General features: G+C 40.1%; 1 protein-coding gene across 3 annotated transcripts in view; it reads left to right on the top strand.

Annotated features, from left to right (window-relative positions):
* The first annotated feature begins 336 nt into the window (after positions 1-336).
* Positions 337-21,505, top strand: part of LOC144693399 (RNA-binding protein Nova-1) — a 272,828-nt gene continuing 251,659 nt past the window's right edge. For all 3 annotated transcript variants that reach the window (XM_078563279.1, XM_078563277.1, XM_078563278.1), the window contains exons 1-2: positions 337-811; positions 2,188-2,331. In XM_078563279.1, coding sequence (XP_078419405.1) covers positions 676-811; positions 2,188-2,331 — 280 coding nt within the window. In that variant the 5' untranslated portion in view covers positions 337-675. The remainder of the gene's footprint in view (positions 812-2,187; positions 2,332-21,505) is intronic.

Raw genomic sequence — 21,505 nt, 5'->3', positions numbered from 1 at the left:
ACATAAAAGCATCTAACAACCTGCTGCAGACAGACTCCCCAATGGGGACATTGTCCAGGCTCCCAGCCCCCAGCATTGGCGGATGTCCCGCACCAGGGGCGAGCTGATTGGAGGGTGGGTGAGGAGGGGCGGGGCCCTAGGGGGGAGGGGGGGTCCAGGGGGTGCTTCTATTGGCTAACGGGCGCTGTCAGTCAGGAGAACGGGGAGGGTGGGGGTTAGGTTGTCAGAACAAGGTTGTATGGGAGAGAGAGGGGGGAGGGGCTGAATGACCTTTGACCCCTCCCCCAAAATCTCTCCTCCCCCCTTTCCCCCCCCCACCCCCCTACACACACACACACACACAATGAGAGAAGCGGCACCGAGAGCGGCGGCGGAGTAGGAGCGGGATCCCCGTCCACTGCCTGCCCCACACACACACACCTCTCTCTCTCTGTCTGTCTGTCTGTCTGTCACCATCCCTCTCTCCCTCCCTCCCTCCCTCCTCCCCTTTCTTCATCCATCCCCTCTTTACAGACATCAGCGACACATTGCAGTTTTCATTTGTTTTTTATTCCCCCCACCCCCCCCCCCCCACCCCCCTCTCCTCCTCTCTCAATCCTCCCAGCGCATCTTTTCCAAGAGACCGCGAAACACCGACCCTAACATCCCTCATTCTCCCTCATCTTCATCCTCATCATGATGGCGGCAGCTCCAATTCAGCAGAACGGGACCCACACCGGGCTACCCATAGACTTGGATCCTCCCGACTCCCGAAAGCGGCCGCTCGAAGCTCCCCCTGAAGCGGGTAACACCAAGAGAACCAACACTGGCGGTGGGTAACACCATTTCCTCTGTTGTAGCTTCGCTTGCAAAGATAGAAATATATTAGAAACCCCTGGAAAATGGCGTCTGTTTTCGTCACCCATTAAAAAATATTTTTATTTTATTGGTGTGGTTTTTTTTTAATAAAATAAATAAATAAATAAATCAATCTTGTCTTCAACGCGCTTGGATGGTTGGAATCATCGGCTAGAGCGGCGGGTGGATTTGAACTGGCCAGAGCTGTACTGATTCGGGCTGGGGGGTGAATAGCGGGAGTTCACTTCCCACCGTTTATTGCATTTTACTAAGAGGTTTAACTAGAAGGGAAAGGGCTGTGTGACTAATGGTCTTTGTGGTTAGCAGGAGCCTTGTGCATTTGTTAGGCACTAGCTGTAGAGCTGATCCTCACTGCGCCGTGTTGCTGGAGAAAATGTTCTGTTTGTCAACAACAATCTCGGTTTGTTTGGTTGGTCGCTGGTGTGGGTCGTGTCGTCTCTTATCCCCCCCCCACACACCTTGTTGAGGTTTTTAATCACTGACAGTGTTACCTGTGGTCAGAGTGAAAGCTGACATCGGCTTGAAGTGAGGGGATCCTTTAATTAATGAGCTTAAAGTGATTAGTAACACCAAAGCTGCGATTGTTCGGCTGAGTTAGAGTGTGTGTGTGTACTGTGCTGTGACAAGTCACTGTTAGGGATCAGATATAGAATCCAAACCAAGTTGTGGAAAGAGGGGGTGTCATTTTATTCCCCCCCCCCCCACCCCCCACCACACACACCGAGAAAGGGCTCCCTCACTGATTCATTCACATGTAGTTGTTAATTATGTTCGTATCTTGTGTCTAAAAGTAAAATAAACAGTAAGTAATCATCGGGGCTACTGCGGAGAGCTGTTCTCGGTTAAACTGCGTTTATTTATTGACATAGTGCGGTATGTGGAGATATTTAACTGCGCTCCACGCAAACAGCGCGGTTTTATAGGTCAATTACAAATTCACCATCACCATGGAAACCACGACTGTCATCATCTTCTGATACATTATTCAAAATCCTTCTAAACATGGGTATGCAGAGGCACTCTTTCTCCCTCTGCATCACAAAATGTCATTTATTTTAGTGGCGTTTGGCATACAGTAACTGTTTCTTTTATAATGTCCAATAGTTTATCCAAATCTAATAATGTACTGCGTAGAGCAAAGATTTTTTTTTTCCCAGGGAGCTATATCTTGTTCCCCGTTTTTTTTCAAAATTGTTAAATAGACATATTTAGGATTATTCGGTTTTACAGGGGATTTGAGGGGAGAGAACAGTGGGGGTGGGGTGGGAATTTTGTGTTTGCCTTGTGCTTGTCTGTGCTTGCAATAATCTATTCGTTTTCCTCTTGCAGAAGACGGCCAATATTTTTTAAAAGTCCTTATACCTAGCTATGCTGCCGGATCTATTATTGGAAAAGGAGGTCAAACCATTGTCCAACTGCAGAAAGAGACTGGTGCCACGATCAAATTGTCCAAATCCAAAGATTTCTACCCAGGTAGGTGAAAGCCAGCTCAAACTCAATGTGCTGATAGAAAGGGAGACAATTCCTTTAAATAATCAGACGATGCTGTAAATGCCGTATAGAGGACATTTTCAGGGTGTTGTTCGGGAAGAGTGAATAATGTATTTAATTTTTATCACCTCCATGGTCAGTTTTCCAATATATTGTGGTCGTGGCTCTGTAGGGATTTTGAAGACTATGTATGTGCTTCTGTTTTTTTTCATTTACTAATGAACCGCGGGGACTGATTTGTTGGAATTTTGTGTCTCAATGTGGACATCTTCCACTCTCCTGTCCGAAATACAGAAGCTTAAACGTGAAGGAGGGAGATGAGAACAGTTCGTGCTTTTTGACATGAATATGTAATCCATAGAAATCGCATGTTGTAAGGCTCTTATCAGCTGATTCCTGTGATTATGATTTTTATTGCGCACGTTGTGTGAGAAAAACAACTTTAGTCCTAGACAGGAATTTGCTGAAACCAATTTGATCTTGTCTGCTCATAATTATGATGAATGAGATCGGCAGAGCTGCTGGCTCTGGGTTTGGCAGGAGCCGGAGCTGGGTGCACTATTTAGTTCTGTCATTCATTCAGCTTTGCGATGTGACTGAAGTAGAACGAGCTAAATTAAAAACCAGTGGCTTGATGACAAAAAAAAGAGGTTATTGCTTTGGAATAAGTAAGCTGCTTTAGAGAGCGGGGTTGCGTCCAATGAGATGAATGGATTCTCTGATCTGGCTGGGACAGCTGGAGTGATGTTTCCAGCCGAGAATATTTCGCAGGAATATTCACTCGGGGAGAGAGCGGGCTTCGCTCATTTGACTACACCTGATTTGTGATTATTGTAGGATAAACTATTTCTCATTTTTCAGTTGTGTGTGGGGTTTTTTTTTTGCAAATTGGTGGAATAAAAAAAGGACAAGGCTGTAGTAAATCCTTGGTGCACCCAATCCAGAATATATCCACTTTGACAGCTGGGGTTTGAGCTTCAGTCTGGATTTACAGGTTGCACGGTGTGGAAAACCGTCAAGTTCATGCGAATTTGATGCATGAATTAAAACCTAAGAATAATGTTAGCGTCCTTAGCCAGTTAGAAACATTTCATACCTGCGATCACTTCCAGGAGATAGATGACTGTGCCCTTGTGATTACCTGGAATGTTTGTATTTGACCACCATCTCCTGAATGTTCTGAGGTCCTGCAATTCCTCCTCAGAGTAGATACTTGTAGTTTCCTACCAGCCTTTAGGAACCACATATACTGTGTACACAGGCAGGAAGACAAACTGGCGGCCACAAGCAGTCTGTGCAACACGTGCAGCAGTGTTTGTACCAGCCTGAATCAGAGTTTATTCCCGATTGAATAATAAAGCCTGCAGCTGTGTGTGTGCTTTGGACCGAAGTACCTGCTTTGCGATTCAGGACACACATATATTAACCAACAATTTTAATATTTGCTTTATGCTTTACTTCCCAGTAAATATCTTCAAATGTTGGGAAAGGTGACATTCGGCTTTCATGCACAGATTTCATGTAAATAGTCTCCCACTGAGGAGTTCAGTGTCCTTCCTATTGCTATATCCTGAACCAATTTTGTAGTATGCTGTCAATTAAATGTTTATTTCTCTGGTATTGGTTCGACTTACATTGCCAAATGAAAAGGGGCCTGAGTATTTCTATTTCAGAATTCTGAAATAGTAGAGCGTTTGAATGTTTAACAATGCCACAAAATCAATTTAATAATACATTCTTTATATAATTGGTGTATGAGAGCTTTCAGGATTCCAATGCATCCTCCTTTGACATGCACTTTTCTAGTTGATGTTCCTACCAATGTTGCATGTTATAATGCAAAAAGAAAAGCATAACCATAAAAGATTTCCAGTGGTCTCCAATATATTTAGGGTAGAAATGCTACTGTCATTATCGTGGTTTATTTGGCAAAATATAACAGTCATGTAGATGTTTTGGTTGGTTGTTAGCTATATCATTAAAATTGATATGTATTTTTGAAACATTTCTTGCACATATATTTCCATAGTTAAATATAGAATGTTGGCTTCTTCTGATGAGTTTTTTTATATAAGATAATTCTGGTTTTATACCACATGAAATAACAAAGCAATTGAAATGTTTCTAATTTCACAATTGCAACAGTATTACACGGGGAAGAACTGCATCACACCAAGTAATACAGACTTGTTTGTGAGTACCAGATCCAGCCTTAATATACTTTAATGTGACTGTTGTCACAAAGCTAGATTTCCCTCTTTCTTGCAATTAGTGCATATTTTTAAAGGCAAAATTAAAGACTGTAGATAATAATTCTAGTGGGAATGCTCCCTGCTTCATTTAATTAGTGGTTAGAGCATGTAATAAAGATGCATATCCATACCCTGCTTTTACTGAGCTGCTTAATGTAAGTATTTAAGTGGATAGTGTCAGCACTGAGATCTCAGTCAGAACTTTTAAAGAGATTTTCAATGGAAATAATTTATCTCATGGCCATTCATTTGATATATATATATATATATAAAATCACAGAATTTTAATGGCAAAGAAGGAGGCCATTCGGCCCATATATATACATATGTATGTATGTATGTGTGTGTGTATGTATATGTATATATATATATATATATACTTATCACAATGGTTATATTTAATAAATTGTCAAGGCAGCTGAAGTAACCAAATGGAGAGATTTACATTTTTTTATCCCTCAAACAACTCATGCCTAGCCAGTGATGCCCACATCCCATGAAAGAATTGAAACAAATTATCTGGTCATTATCACATTGCTGTTTGTGGGAGCTTGCTGTGCGCATATTGGCTGCCGTGCTTCCTACATTACAACAGTGACTACACTTCAAAAGCGCCTCATTGGCTGTAAAGCACTTTGAGACATCCAGTGATCTTGAAAAGCACAATATAAATGCAAGTTGTTTTTCTTTTTTCATAAATGTTCATTAATTCTCTATTTATGTTAATATGTTTTTTAAAAAATATGTCTTTACATATTTCAAATATGAAGATGGTAGGCACAGCATGTTGGAGAGTAATGAGATATGATAAACTTTTAATTTCATGACTGCAAGTTAACAGGTATTCATCAGTTTCCAGGTCATCCTTAGACATACTGTTAATGCTCCTGGCCACAACATTTGTCTGATGCATTATTTTAAAATTATATAGAATATTGGAACCTGTGGAAATATAAAAGTAACCTGAAGAATTTGCATATAACCTTAACAATAATGTTTATGTTAATAAAATTTGCTGACTTGGTCAGGATCACTCTTTTGATATGCTGCAATAAAAATAGTTTATTTTTAAAAATAAAGTCCGGAATCTAATCATGTAATTATTCGATATACACACTTGAATAACCTTTCTGAGCCTCTTTAATTTATTTGGAAAGAAATACAGAATGTTTTGATCCTATTCTATTTTCTGTTTGGATATGCAGCCTCAAGGTGTAGTTCTGATTTTAAATTAGTGAATGGGACTGTCGATAAAATTATTTTGTAGTATGTAGCATTAATTGATTTAACTGAACAAAATAATGAGCTGAAAGAGAAGGATCCATATTGAAAGGTAACTGACTGCAGTTGTGTGCGATCCAGACATCCAGATTCTCTCCAATAGGTTAGCTTCAAGTCAACGAATCATCCTGTCAAATAATCACTTAGTAAAGATGTGTAGCTGATGATTTTAAATATTATTTTTCAAACAACTACATCATGTATTACTGTCTTAAAATATTTTGCATATGTTTTTCAAAAATATTCCATTTTGAAGTTGAAAATTATGGATTACTTTTAACTAAAGTTGCTGCTCTGCAGTAATTTCCTTGTGTGTTCTGAAGCAGAAAATTACAATCATACAATGTTTGTGCACAACCAAATCCTTTATTAACGTATCTCCTTTCTGCTTATGCAAATTACATGCTGTATGCAATGCTGAACTCTCTTTGAGGATTGCAGGAAGATTGATTTCACTTTTTCAAGTAATTTGCTGAAACTGTAGTGAATTAATTAATGCCCTTTACTTTTTAGATTCTTCTAATTCATCTTTCTAATAAAGCAGCATTGTCAAATTACAGATATTGTCTTGCAGAACACGAGCATTTTAAAAGATGCAAAGAATGCATGCACAAAGTGCTAGTGAATTCTTGGATATTAATGCTCTTCACCTTATGTAAGGGGAAAGGGTGACATTTCCCAACAACTCTGAATTACTGAAGTAATAGCACATGTAGAATATAAAGACAGTCCAAACATTGTACTGAAATTTGACCAGTGGGATTTGAAAAGATGGTTAAAGAAAAACAAAAGCAGTTAGAGATTTTTGATGTGTACACATCTTATCTTATTAAGATTATTCATGCTACTGCCAGTCTACTTGATAATTCTCTCAAAGGGCTGCCAACTTTTCTAAATCACAAAAGATTCTTGCTGTTGGAGCCTATTTAAGTGTTAAACTATAGCACAAATCAGGATAGGGAAGTGATTTGTTGCCATATAGTAACTTGCCAGCTGCTCTCACTGACAATTCTTACAGGGCAGCTGCTGGTCATGTGACCGGTGTAGCTGGATTTAAGTAGTTACTTTATTATTAACAAAGGATTTTTTTGTGTCAAAATTTAGAAATAAAGGACAAAGCTTTAGTGCGATGAGTTGGGAGTATAGAAGGGGTAAAAATGCAGTGGAAACCCAGAAGGAAAAAACAGTTCAGACCAGTACTCTTATTTCCCAGTTTTTACTGGTGTTCCATTTTAAGGTATACAAGACCAGTTCGGACCAGTATTCTTATTTCCCAGTTTTTATTGTTTTTTTTTCTTCTGGAAATTATGATGTGGCAGCTGTGGGGACATTCGGGAACATTAATAATTAGTCAAATGTGTACTGGAAGCATATCTTCCAAGACTAGTGGTAATATTCAGAATCAAACTATAGTGAATGAATAGGACAAGATAAAGTTCTGATTAATGTGTAATTTATAGCTTATGATATAAGTTACAGAATGCATGAAAAGAAGGAATTTCCAATAATTTTGGTTAAGTGTTTAGCTATGAATTGTGGCTTAGTACTGGGCTAAAATTGCCATTTAAAACAACATTTTTATTGAGGATTTTATGTTGACTTCTATTTTCTATTCAAGATGTTAATTATGAATTCAGTAAATTAGGTACTTTTGAAATAATGACACTGTATTCCAATACATTTCTTTCAACATTCTAATTTTGTAATAGCATGAATACTAAGCCAGAATAAATTGACCAAACCATAGCTGTTTAGATATTGAAATTGTCATAACCGAAATCATGGCTCTGATATTTACTGAGATTTCCAAGTTGGGGTGGGGAGCTTTGGTTGGGAAATCTAGAAGTTCCACACTGAAAGCCAGCCGATTGACAAATGTGCCTCCCTGTTGGGTGAGCACCTTCAGAAGAGGGTGCAGCCCAGGAGCAGGTGAGTTCCTATTACATAGGGTAGAGATCGTGAATGAGGTTGGGTGCCGTGTGGTTTGGAGCGGTGAGGCATGTTGGAAAAAGAGATCAAGGGGAGAGATTGGGAGGGGATAAGTGATCATGGTTAGGGGCAGTCAGTGAGTGCAGGGGGAGGGTGATCATTTGGAGCGCGAAATAGGCTTGTTTGGGAATGTGGGATCAGTTGTGATTTTTAATTCGAACTTTGGTTGAATGAAAAGTACTCTTCAGTATAATGTTGAAGTTGGGGGCGGTGGTGCGCTCTTCACTGTTGTGTGTTTTTTGTTTTATTAGCCCTGGTCATGGCTTGGGTTTTGTGTTATCACAAATTATTATTTATCCAGAGTGTAGATACAGTTTTATTTTAACTTGAATTGATCAGTGGCTCCAGCAGTAGCTTGTGTGAGAAATAAAACACAGGGTTTAAACCACTTCACTAGTTGAATGAGAAAGAAGCTTAATCACATTTAGTCTATGCCAATTGTTTTTATCCAGTTCACCATCTTAATGTAAATTTTAAATAAATTGCATTTATGGCATGTCATACGCCTATTTCCTGTTGCATTGCATTGCGAATTCCTGTAAACCAAAACATCCCTTTTCTTGTCTTTCAAATGTGTCCCAAAGTAAGTGCTAACTTTTAAAGTCTTAACTAATAACATTTTATGATACATTTTAAAATGGAAGTTGATTTGAGCTAAATGTTTTTCACGAAAATGGCATATTTTTCTAGTCTTCACTGCTTCTCTCTCTCTCTGCTCTCCTTCCAACCAACATCCCCCACCCCACCCCCACCCAAAAAACAACAAGATAATTCAGTTACAGGACTTCTCAAATGTTTCCTAAAGAGCCAGTGTGCTAATGCCATAAGAATAAAGAATAGAACTGTCAGTTGATAAACTTATTATAATTTGGTTAAGTGAATACCCAATAATCTGCTTAACTTCCTAATACTTTGGAACTTTTAGTAAAACTATTAATTAGTGAAAAAAATTGTATCCTGATATTGTACCTGCCTAAGTTTTAATTAGGAAGTTACATAATCACATAATCCGACTTGGGGACTAATAGGCTAATGAATAAGAATGAGAAAAATTTGAGTGGTCAGTTGGCACAATTTGAAGCATTACACACTGTACTTCAAAGACTGAGGTGAGATTATTACTCTGTGCATCTGTGTTCCAATTTTAAAAAGTAGCACTTTCAGAAGAGTGGTATAAACAGTTATTCCAAAGCAATATCAATACTATTACATACAGCCCACCGTTAATGTGTCCTGTTGAATCTATATCTCAAGCTCATATGAGTGAGTTAAGGAGAATTAGAACACTGATTTTTACACTATTTCCAATATAATGGGCCAGCCCATGAACCTGGACTTCTGTTGTAAAGGAGTGAAAATAGTTCTCATAAAATTACATTTTTTATAATAGCTGTTGAGGAAGCCATTTACTAGCAGTAGCGTATTACATTTTCGACTCATGAGAAACATGCATTTATTCACATAAATCAGTAGTGGGTGCACATATTAGTGAGCCCTCTGAAAATGCTTCAAAAATCGTTAGCTCCCTATGCATTAGTATAGAATAACACACATTTTGAATTTTGTGTATGTCAGGTGATGGGCTTTATGTATATGTGTAATATTGATTGTGTTTTGAGGCCTATAGTGACCTAGACATTACAACACAAGGTTTAGGTATGTTTGACACTGGTCCCTTAAGTTCAAGATATGACTGTTTGCCATTAAATATTGGAAATTACAGTTTTTGAAAAATTATGCTCTTGACCTAAATGCTATGCATTCAAAAAACTGAAAAAAATTCATTGGCTTTGGCAGGTTGTAAGCTTACTCTGTGATGTCAACAAATGGTTGTCATCTTGTTCACCCACTGATGACAATTATTACTTGCTGACATCAATTAGCATGCAGTAATGAAAAGCATTTTCTTTCATGGGATGGCCCTTAAAGTATTTCTATTCAGCACTTGAAAGTGTTTGTGTATACGTTCACAGTAAATTACTGGATTACAAATTTTAATTAACAAATTTGTGTAATTGGCATAATCCTAATTGAGTAATTATTGAGAAATAATTGGTTATAATTTCTGCTACAAGACAGGAACAGAACTGATGGCCTCGTGTGGCATTGCAAACTGTGAGAGCACAATTTAGCTTTATATGCAGAGCTCAAAGAAAGGAGAGTTTGCGATTACAATGCAGAAGCAGGTATATACCGTGGTTATGATGAATGCTAATATTGTAGTGGAGATTATATTTCAATCTGAATCCTTGGATGAGATTGTGTAGCTACCTTTAATTTTGTTTAGAGAAGTTGTAAATATAAATTGACTTAACTGATTCAAAGTAGTGTTTAGATCATTAAACAATGAAAACAGTAAGTTTATATTAAAAGCTGTTATGATTTAAGGAAATATATGTAATTAAATGTAGGCCTCTTAACAGTGTATAATTTTATATTTTTGGTCTGCAGTTGTTACAAAGGGGTTATTCACTCCATATTTTACATAGCGCAGTGGATGCAGCTATCATCACAACCCCAAGATTATGTTGCAGCCTTGAAATTGTTCCAGTTTGTATTTGTAATAATTGTAACACTGTGATCTTTATTTGGGGTGAGGACAACTTGAGCTTTGGTTCTGATTTTGTGTAGTTGTTGTCCGATATCAGTGAGCTCTAGCCCTAATAACTGATTATCACATTAAAGGTTAATTGTTGACCATAGTTCCTGAGAGTTTATTGAGGAATAATTTACAGTGATAACTACTAGGAAAAAATGTGTACATTCTACATTAGGAAAGCTTCCTTTTTTCCCCACAGAATTTTTTTTTGGAATTAGTAAAATTATCAAGTCGACATAACATTGTAATGGCCTTCCATTTCTATAGAATGGGACATTTTGTATTTGAGCACTCAAGTTAGCATCAAGCACTCCTAGGTCATGTATAACACAATAAGTTGCAAGCTCTCACTAGACGTTCTTGTCCTCAGAAGAATACCATGTGTATTTTCCATTTACTAAGGCGGCCATTCTGTGCTCACTGAGTGGAATTGATCATTTGTGCTAAAGTGCCATGGGCCCATGTCTACCACCAGCTGGTCTTGTCTAGTTAAAGGAGGGAGTCTTCCCTCTTGCCAGGATGAGATGGATTCGAACTCGTGTCTCTGAGGTGAAAGGCAAGTATCCAATTCAACACACTACTCAGTCCTATTTCTCACTTTCTTCCCCTTTCTCAGTAGTTGGAAACTTTTTTTTTAAAATTACCAGGCAACTGAGGAACTGTAGCTGTAAATTGTTGAAAATGATAACCAGTCCCCACTCTCCTATTCTGCTGGGGATAGAGATGTGGGAACCTCTTTCTTTGTTATTATTGACCACAATGTTAAGTTGCAGCTGCTTACACTGGAAACAAGCCAGGATACACGCTTAACTGTTGTAGGTCTGTCAAGCCACATCTTTTAGAAATAGAAATGACTTTCGAGGTCTGAGTATGAGATTGTCATCTCATTTCCATCTTTGGATGTGATTCTGATATAAAGTAGAGCAGCATCTGCAGAGATCTGACTGACAAACCTCTCACTGGGACTCGTCATTGCTCACTGCAGCAGGTGCAGGGTTCTTTAGTCCTTTCAAAGGATTGAGAATTTTGTTTTAAAATTCATCAGGAGACTAGAGGGAATGCAGTCTTGTGAGCCGTGTGCTAGATGTCAGTTGTCCAGTACTGGAATGCCACAGGTAATTGGGCAGGACTGGTGGGAAATGTGGCAATGTGCTTCTCACATTGCACTGCAGCTGCTGGTGAGCTTAATTAATCTGACCCTTAGAAGCTATGGTGTCATGGTAAAGCGCACACACACAAATACACACTACATGTTCTCTGTTCATACTGGGCCTGTAGTTGCCTTGTGATTGTGAGAAAAAAGCTAAAATCATGGCCACTGGAAAAATGCTGTGTGGAGAGTCGTGTTACAAAGATTAATGCTTGCACTATTTGTGACTTATCAGATTTCTAATGGGATAAAAGCCCATAAAATTATTTAGCTGGTGAAATATAAAAACAAACAGCTGAGCTGAAAATGGACTCCAGCTGGTGTTTTGAGTGTGGAATATTTTTTTGATATTGAAATATAATTAACATGATATTTCAAAATTGCTGTTTGTATATAAGGTGACAGTTCCCTTAACTATTTACCACCAGTTATTACTTACAGTATATTGGCAGAACTGGTCATTACAGTGGCCCCCTTCATTATACTGTGTGTTCTCAGGATGCATTTTATAATTTTGTTTTGGTCTTTGCTTTCTGCCAGGAATCCAACTAAATTAAGTATGGGTTTCTCCTTAAGTGAGAACAAAGTGCTGTTCCAAGTTCATAAAGAATTGTGTTTCAAAGAAGATGATATTTCCTGCTTAGAGTTGCTGATATGATCACACGGTATTCCCTCTGAAGACAGAGCTGCAGGACAGTCGGGAGTTACTGCAGATATTGTAGGCAGATTTGAAAGCAGGCAGCCTTGGAAGCAAAATATGCTTTTACTCCAGGCACTCCAAAGTGTGCTTGTCCTAATGAACGCTATTGGGCTTACTGATCCCATCAATATGATGTAGCCGAGCACTGTTGACTTGGAAGTTTTCACCCAGATGGCTGACGAAACTCCAACTAGTTAAGCAAACAGTAATACTGTAATCAATGAACTTCAAGGATTTCAAAATGTTATTAACCATTTTTAACTATGGTTATTTAACACAGTAACTAACACCACCCTCCTCCCCCACCCCCACCAGCTTCTTTCTCTTGTTATTAGCATCCCTTGTAAACATGATTTTTGTTATTTCATGGGCACATTTTGACACTGTCCTTATAAGGAAGGATGAGAAGTGCCTTGCCACATGGTGGCTCACATTTTCCCCCCTTTTTAATGACCAAGCTAAAATCTGGTACAGTGAATCATTAAATCGGTGTGTTGACCTTCACTATTCAATGGCCATCTGCTGTTTTACATCAGCATGGACCAAGTCTCCTCCTTTCTCAGTGACACTGATTATTTTATTATTTTATTATTAAGAAGTATGCTTTTGTATTTGTTAATTGTTTCAAATGTGATCTTATCAGGATATATCTATACAAATATGTAACTAACGTATTACAAAATGGAACTATATAAGAAACAATTGTATCATTTTAAGGCTGTGTTTAATAATGAAATAATTAAAATTGGAATGCTAACTCAATTGTCATCATGCCAAATGCTATAGACATAAAGCAGGTGTCACACTTGACCTGATGATACTGACACTGCTCTGCAGAGCTGGCTTAATGTACATAATTGTTGTAAAATAGAAAAGGAAAATGTGATTTTGGTCTTAAAGTTATTGGCTGACAGTGATGTACGTATATAGTTTATTTTCTTTCTTAAGAACTGTCCAAGCATTCTGAACAAGACATCCTTTCGGTAACATCTGTCATTTAAAATTTAATTTTTAAGTGGAAAAGTATTTTTATGATTGTTTTTTGCAGCTGACTATATAATAGCTACTTCAATCAACTGAGAATTGGTGTACCAAAATAATGAATAGCTGCAGTCCTAGCCATGTGAGTTGAAGTTAGTGCAGTACTGACCGACTGTTGCAGTCTTGGAGGTGTTGTCTTTAGACACTAGACTGAGCTCTCTCTGTTCCGGGGTTTTGAAGATCATGTGGCACTATTTGAATAAAGAGAATGGAGTTCTTCCCGCGCCCTGGCCAACATTTTTCTTCAAACAGCATAATGAAAAATTTGTTTTGTTTAATGTTTTGGAATCCCTTATAGGCGAGAGGATCTGATATGTTCTCCTCAACTTGCTAATTGCTTTAGCAATTTTCTGTTTGAATTGAAAGCTGGATTTAATTAACTATTATCATCAATATTTAGGTATTTTGCATTGTAGAGGCATATAATTTGTCTTTTTGTTTTCTTCCTTCTTCATGCAGAGAATATTTTCTGTTTCTACTGTAATCAGTGACGAGAACAAGATTCCTTTAGGTTTGTTTTGGGAATATAGGAACAGCGCCTTGCGCTTGTCCTTGTATTGAATGAGATCATGGCTGATTTGTATCCTAGCTCCAGCATTGGCTGCAAATCCCTTCATACCAATGGCTAGCAAAAATATTATTGATCTCAGGTTAAAAAGTATTAATTGAACTAGATTCTACTGCATAAAAGCAAAATACGGCGGATGCTGGAAACCTGAAACAGAAACAGAAAATACTGGAAAAACTCAGCAGGTCTGACAGCATCTGTGGAGAGATATTAACAGAGTTAACATTTCGAGTCCGTATGACTCTTCTTCAGAGCTAAAGGGAAGTAAAAATGTGATGAAATTTATACTGTTTAAGGGGGTTGGAGCAGGTGAAGCTGGATAGAAGGTCAGTGATAGGTGGGGGCAAAGGAGAGATTGACAAAAATGTCATGGACAAAAGGACAAAGGGCTGTTAATGGTAGTGGTACTGGCTAAAGGAGGTGCTGATGGTGGCATTATGGTCAGAAAGCAGAATGTGATAATAGCAGGACAAGGGTAAGCTCTCTGGAAAGAACAACATGAACAAGTAACAGAGGCCCTTGTGGGGGTGGGGTATGGGGAGGGGACGGTGGTGGGGAAAAAAGATTGAAAATAGGATAAAACGTGGGGGTAAAACCATGAATAAATTAATAAAAATGAAAATTATTAACAATAAGTGGATAAAAAATAAAAATGAATAAATGGATGAAAAATCCTTTTGTTCATGACATCTTTGCCTCTCCTTTGCCCCCACCTATCACTGGCCTTCTATCTAGCTTCACCTGCTCCACTCCCCTTAAACAGTATACATTTCATCACATTTTTGCTTCTCTTTAGCTCTGAAGAAGAGTCTTACACTCTCAAAATGTTAACTCTAGAATCTACTGCATTTTGTCAGAGAGAGTTCCAGACTTCTATCCTTTGTGGGAAAAGGTGTTTCTGATTTCTGTCCTGAATGACTTAGCTCTGATTTCAAGGCTACGTTCCCTTGGTCCCTATTGGATGAAAAACATTTCTCTCTATCTACCCTAGCAATTATTTTCAAAATCCTTAAAATCTCAAGCAAGTCCGCTGTTAGCCTTTAATATTCCAGGCAATACAAACCTATTTAATATCATCTCTCATTAAAGTCTAAACCTTGAAGCCCTGGTAACATTCTGGGGAATTTGTGCTGCACCCCTTCCAAGGTCATTATCTCTTTTCTAAATGCTTTGGCCAGAATTGCACAAAGTACTCTAGATGTAGTCTAACCAGGGCTTTGTATTAGTTGTAAGAAAACTTCTCCCCTTTATATTCTAGTTCTTTATAACTAAAGGCATACATTCCATTAGCTTTTTTGATTTTTTTTGTATCAGACTACGTTTTAGTGACTCCTTAATCTCTTTGGATCTCTACTATTACTTTTTATTTAACCATTAAAAAACACCCTGATCTATCCTTTCTGATCCAGAGTTCATTACTTTACACTTTGCCGGTGTTGAAATGCACCTGTTACAAATTTGCCCGCTTGCTTCATCTATCCCTTTTGTAATGTTATGCTCGAGTCTACGCTACACCCCGATCGCTGTGTCTTTGGCAGATTTGGTTCTCTGTTACATTATCTAAGTCATTAATAAGGCATTCAATACAGTGCTGCACAACAGATTTGTGAGAAAAGTTATAGCTCATGGAATAAAAGGGACATTAGCAATGTGATACAAAATTGGCTGAGTAATAGGAAACAGTGAGTAATTGTTAATGGATATTTTTCAGGCTAGAGGAAGGTTTGTAGTGGAGTTCCCCAGGGGTCAGTATTGGGACCCTTGCTTTTCCTAATATATACTAATGATTTAGATCTTGGTGTGCAGGGGACAATTTCAAAATTTGTAGATGATACAAAACTTGGAAGCATTGTAAACTGCGAGGAGGACAGTGTAGAACTTCAGAGGGACATAGACCAGTTGGTTGAGTGGGCAGACAGGTAGCAAATGATGTTTAATTCAGAGAAGTGCGAGTTGATTGATTTTGGCAGAGAGAACATGAAGAAATAGTATAAAATAAGAGAAAGGGTGCGCAAGAGCAGAGGGACCTGGGTGTATATGTGCATAAGTCATTAAAAGTGGCAGGATATGAGGAGAGAGCAGTTAATAAAACATACAGTATCCTAGGCTTTAATAATAGAGACATAGAGTTCAAGAGCAAGGTGGCTATGCTAAACTTTTATAGGACACTAGTTAGACCTTAGCTAAAGTATTGTGTACAGTTCTGGGTGTCACACTTTAGGAAGGATGTGAACGCATTGGAGAGAGTGCAAAAGGGGTTTACAAAAAGGTTTCCAGGAATGAGAAACTTCAGTTATGAAGATATTTTGGAGAAATTGGGACTATTCTCCTTGGAGGGGAGAAGGCTAAGAGGAGATTTGATAGAGGTGTTCAAAATCACGGGGATGCTGGACAGAGTAGATAGGGAGAAACTGTTCCTGCTTATAAAAGGGTCAAGAAGGAGAGGGCACAGATTTAAGGTAATTTGCAAAAGAAGCAAATGCGATGTACAAAAGAACCTTTTCACACAGCGAATGGTTTGGGTCTGGAATGCACTGCCTGGAGATACGATGGAGGCACGGTTCAATCGAGGTATTCAAGACGGCATTGGATGATTATTTGAATAGAAACAATGGCTAGAATTTTTAGCTCGTTGAGTGAGCGCGCGCCTGACCTGATCGAGCGTAAAATGCTGCGCAATGACGCCGGGCAAGCGTCCTGACGTCATCGCACACTCACATGATATTTTGGTCGGCGGACAGGCAAAAAGGCCAAGCGGCCTTTGGATTTTTTCGGAAACCTCATCCACAGGCGGGATGAGGTTTCCAATAGCTATTAAAAAATAAATAAAAATTTAAACATTTCATTAATAACATGTCCCTGTCCATGTGACAGAGTCACATGAGGGGAAATGTTTTTTAACAATTTGAAATTCTTTATTTTTATTTCTTATAATCTTCATCTCCCTGAGGCAGCTCTGTGCCTCAGGGAACTTTCCCTGCGCGTACCTGCGTGCATGCATGGAGTTCCTTGCTCGCCCTCCTCCCCTCCCTGCACAGGCAGCGCTGAGCACTGCAGCGCTCGTTTCATGCTGGGTGGGCCTTAATTGGCCAGACAGCGTGAAATGGCATTCCAGCCCAGATCGCAGGCGGCGGTCAGCTTCCCGACCGCCCCGCTGAGCTCGCCTGATGAGGTCAAAATCCTGGCCCATGTGCAGGGTTACGGGGCAAAAGGCAGGAGAATGGCACTGAGTCACAATGTTCATTCAGAGTGTCAGTGCAGGCACGATGGGTTGAATGGCCTCCTTCTGCAATTCTGTGAATAGATATAGTTCAAGCACTAGCACACATCCTTGTGTGATGTCGTGAATCATTCCTTTCAATTTGAGTGCATTTCCATCATCTCGACATTCCTCTTCTGCCTATAACCAGGTTAATAACTTTACCTTCAGTTCTGTGGGCTTTAGTTTTAGCTAACTGTCTCTCTTATGTAGAACCTTATTGAATTCCTCCAGAAGTCTATATACACGACGATCATAGACATTTCCCTGTCTACCACTTCAGCTACTTCCTCAAAAAATTCAATTCGGTTTGTTAGACATGATCTACCCTCTACAAATCCATGTTGGCTCTCTGTAATCAGCTCAAATTTCTTTAAGTGCTCAGTCACTTTGTCTTTAATTATAGATTCCAATCACTTCTCCACACAGATGTTAGTCTAACAGATCTATAATTTCCTGGATTTTTCTCTCTGACTATTCTTAAACAGTGGTGTTAAATTTACCAATCTAAAGGGACAATTCTCAAATCGAGAGAGCTTTGGAAAATTATGAATAAAGCGTCTGCAATTTCCTCACCTACTCCCTTTAAAACCCAGGAGTGGAAACTATCAGGTCCTAGAGATGTGGCAGTTTTCAGTGCAATTATTTTTTTTCCTAATTTTTTTTTTTTGTGTGTCTATTAACTTTAAGGAATTCCAATCATGGATTGGTTAGTAATTTCTCTGGAATGTCAGGTATGTTATCCCCTTCCTCTACACTGGAGACTGGGGCAAAGTTATTATTCAACAAATCTGCCATTACCTTAATTTAATTTGCAATATTACCTGTATCCCTTTTAAAAGGACACACATTACCTTTGACAACCCTGTTTCTTGGGGGAAGAAACCCCCTTTTCTTTCAGTTTTACACTACATGTGAAGCAGAAGACATAGAATTCAGAACACAAACTAATAATGTGTTGTCTTCTTTTCAGAAGTAAATTTCACACTAGCGTGCTTAAGAGTTAATTAATACCTGACAGGCCACTTACTGTTGGGTATGGAGTTTTAAATCAATGTCTTCACTCTCAAGAAAATGGCAGAAATGTGGTTGTAAGCTGTCACTCAGTAAGGTGTTTGGCACCTCGAGCTTTATTCATGAGTATTACTGCAGCTTAATAAAGGCTTAATTAAGGAATACTGTATCAAAATTTAATTTTAGGACTAACCTTATCTGTTAATTAAACCTCTAGGGACTGATTTATCATGTATGCTGGACCATTGTTAAGATTTGTTATTCTGTAATAGCTTGTCTTTGAATAAACACTATCAAAGGTTGGAGGAGTTGCAGATAGTGAAGAGGATTGTCAAAGAATACAACGGGATATAGATCGGTTGGAGACTTGGGCGGAGAAATGGCAGGAGGAGTTTAATCCGGACGAATGTGAGGTAATGCATTTTGGAAGGTCTAATACAGGCAGGAATTACACAGTAAATGGCAGAACCCTTAAGTGCATCGACGGGCAGAGGGATCTGGGTGTACAGGTCCACAGGTCACTGAAAGTGGCAACGCAGGTGGATAAGGTAGTCAGGAAGGCATATGGCATGCTTGCCTTCATTGGCAGGGGTATTGAGTATAAAAACTGGGAAGTCATGCTGCAGCTGTATAGAACCTTGGTTAGGCCACACTTGGAATATTGCGTGCAATTCTGGTCGCCACATTACCAGAAGGATATGGAGGTGTTGGAGATGGTGCAGAGGAGGTTTACCAGGATGCTGCCTGGTCTGAAGGTTATTAGCTATGAGGAGAGGTTGGAGAAACTCGGATTGTTCTCATTAGAGCGACGGAGATTGAGGGGCGACTTGATAGAAGTTTACAAAATTATGAGTGGTGTGGACAGAGTAGATAGTCAGAAGCTTTTTCCCAGGGTGGAAGAGTCAATTACTAGGGGATATAGATTTAAGGTGAGAGGAGAAAACTATAAAGGTGATGTGTGGGGCAAGTTTTTTACGCAGAGGGTCTGGAATTCGTTGCCAGAGGAGGTGGTGGAAGCAGGTACGATAGTGGTGTTTAAGAGGCAACTTGACAAATACAAGAATAGGATGAGAATAGAAGGATACGGACCCCGGAAGTGCAAAATGTTTTAGTTGACAGGCAATATGATTGGCGCAGGCTTGGAGGGCCGAAGGGCCTGTTCCTGTGCTGTACTTTTCTTCTTTTTTCTTTTTCAAATAGGAAACCCTCATGCCACTGACCAACAGGTCAGATGGCTCAAATCTTCACTTAGTTCCAGGAAGTGTCTGAAGTTAGCCTGTGGTGACTTTTCCCCCCATTTTTCTCTTCCCCTTCCTCTCTATAGAGGAGAACCAGAACTTAGCCTTGTGCACGAACACAACAGCATGGCTAAACTCAGCAACACAGATGGACAGAATTTAATGCCCTCCCCAAGGTGAGTTTGGAGGTGGGAGACAGTATTTAATTGGGCTGGAGGCTGTTGGGTAGGGACACCACTGGCCCCCCTGCCTCTGCTCTGATTTAGCCTGGGGTGGGGAGGCTTGTGGATGCCTTCATATCCTACTGCCAATTGCCCTTCAGTGGGCAATTAACTGCCATTTAAGAGCCTCATCCAGATACCTCTGGTATTCACCCAGTGGTCGGTGGGGCAGTCACAAAAACAAACCCTGGCATGTTTGGTTGAGGGCTCCTGGGAGAGGAGGATGCCCCTCATTGTCAGGCACCGATGCCTGTTCTAGGGACCCAGCATTGGGAAGGCAGACACTGCTGAAGGCCACCTCCCTTCCTTTGCTCTCAATCCCTGAACCCACACCCCACCCTTGCTCACCTGTGGTCTGGATCCCTTAATGATTCTGGGCCCCCTGCTCCACTGCTCCCCCTTAGTACTGCCTACAATTGACAGTAGTGAGCCTCTGATTGGCCAGCAGTTCTTGGGTTGGATTTCTGCCCCCCTAATCCGCCCCCCACCCCCACTGCCCAGGGTCCCTGATCCCGGGGAAGGCCCACCACTGGCCACTTAAGTGCCTGAGAGGCATGTAATTCAGTGGGCTTTGCCCAAAGGAGTGGCATGGGGTTCCATCCAGTGGGCAAGACCCACCTCACTTTGATAAAATACTGCCCTATGTATGGATGATCCTCAGTACCAATGTATGTTGTGTTACTTTGCACACGATTTTGCTGGCTGCACTGAACTGTGTCACCAGCTTTTGGATTCCAAAATGTGCAAACTCCAGTGTTGTTCAATTTTCCTTGAACTAGCAGGGTGGGGTAGCCTGGGGAACCTGGAAATCCTGGGGATGCCGAGATTTCGGAGAATTTAATGGCAGGATGTTATTATAATTTTTAAATCCTGTTTCCCATCCATCCACACTGACAGGCTGGCTGGTGGGAAAGCCAGCAGCAGAAGACCACATCTGGAGAACATTCTGAGAAGCCCTCAGCAATCGGGAGAGATTGGGGGTGGGGGGGGGGGTGGGGGGAAGGTGTGGAAGGCTCGGGATTGTGAGTTTGGGGTGGGTGGCTGGCATGTTGACCTATCGCAGTAGCTAGGAGAGGTTACGATCAGCAGAAGGTCTGCTGGAGCAGCCAGCAGGGAACTCTCCCGCTGTTGCCGAATTACAGTAGTGATCGTGAAGCACTTCTCCTTTTGCACCTAGCAGCCCCTGTGTGCATTTGCTGCCTGGTTTCCTGAGCCCTGGGGAAGCCTAGCCTATAGCCATGAAATTTAAATCAGACCACAATCTCCACTATAGGTTCCCGGTTTAATACCGTTCCATATTCTCGTGGGATATCGGCATCGATGAAAAGACCAGCATTTGATGCTCAGCCCTAATTGACCTTGAACCGAGTGATTTGCTCGGCCATTTCAGAGGGCGGTTTAGAGTCTGTGGGTCTGGAGTCACATGTAGAGGCCAGACCCAGGTAAGGATGGCAGGTTCCCTTCCCTAAAGGACACTAGTGAACCAGATGGGTTTGCACAACAATCAATGATAGCTTCATGTTCACCATCACTGGGACTAACTTTCAATTCCAGATTTTTATTGATTGAGCTTAAATTCCACCAGCCGACCAGAGAATTACTCTGGGCCTCTGGATTGCCAGCCCAGCGACATTACCACCAAGCCACCATTTTCACAATGAAGCCAACCGGCTGCCATAAAAATAACGGAAGGCCGGGACACAATTTGTAATTTCAACCCCAACTTCTCTCCGACCCATCATGGGGGAGGTGAGGGGGTGGAGGGGGTGGTGGGGGTAGTTTTAACTCAAATGTATCATCTGCCATCTATTCCAAAAGTGAAGTGAAAAATAATTCTTGTGCTC

The sequence above is a fragment of the Cetorhinus maximus genome, chromosome 18, assembly GCF_964194155.1.
Source record: "Cetorhinus maximus chromosome 18, sCetMax3.hap1.1, whole genome shotgun sequence".
Lineage (NCBI taxonomy): Eukaryota > Metazoa > Chordata > Chondrichthyes > Lamniformes > Cetorhinidae > Cetorhinus > Cetorhinus maximus.
The sequence above is the reverse complement of the archived record's forward strand: the minus strand, read 5'-3'. Positions and strand labels throughout refer to the sequence as shown.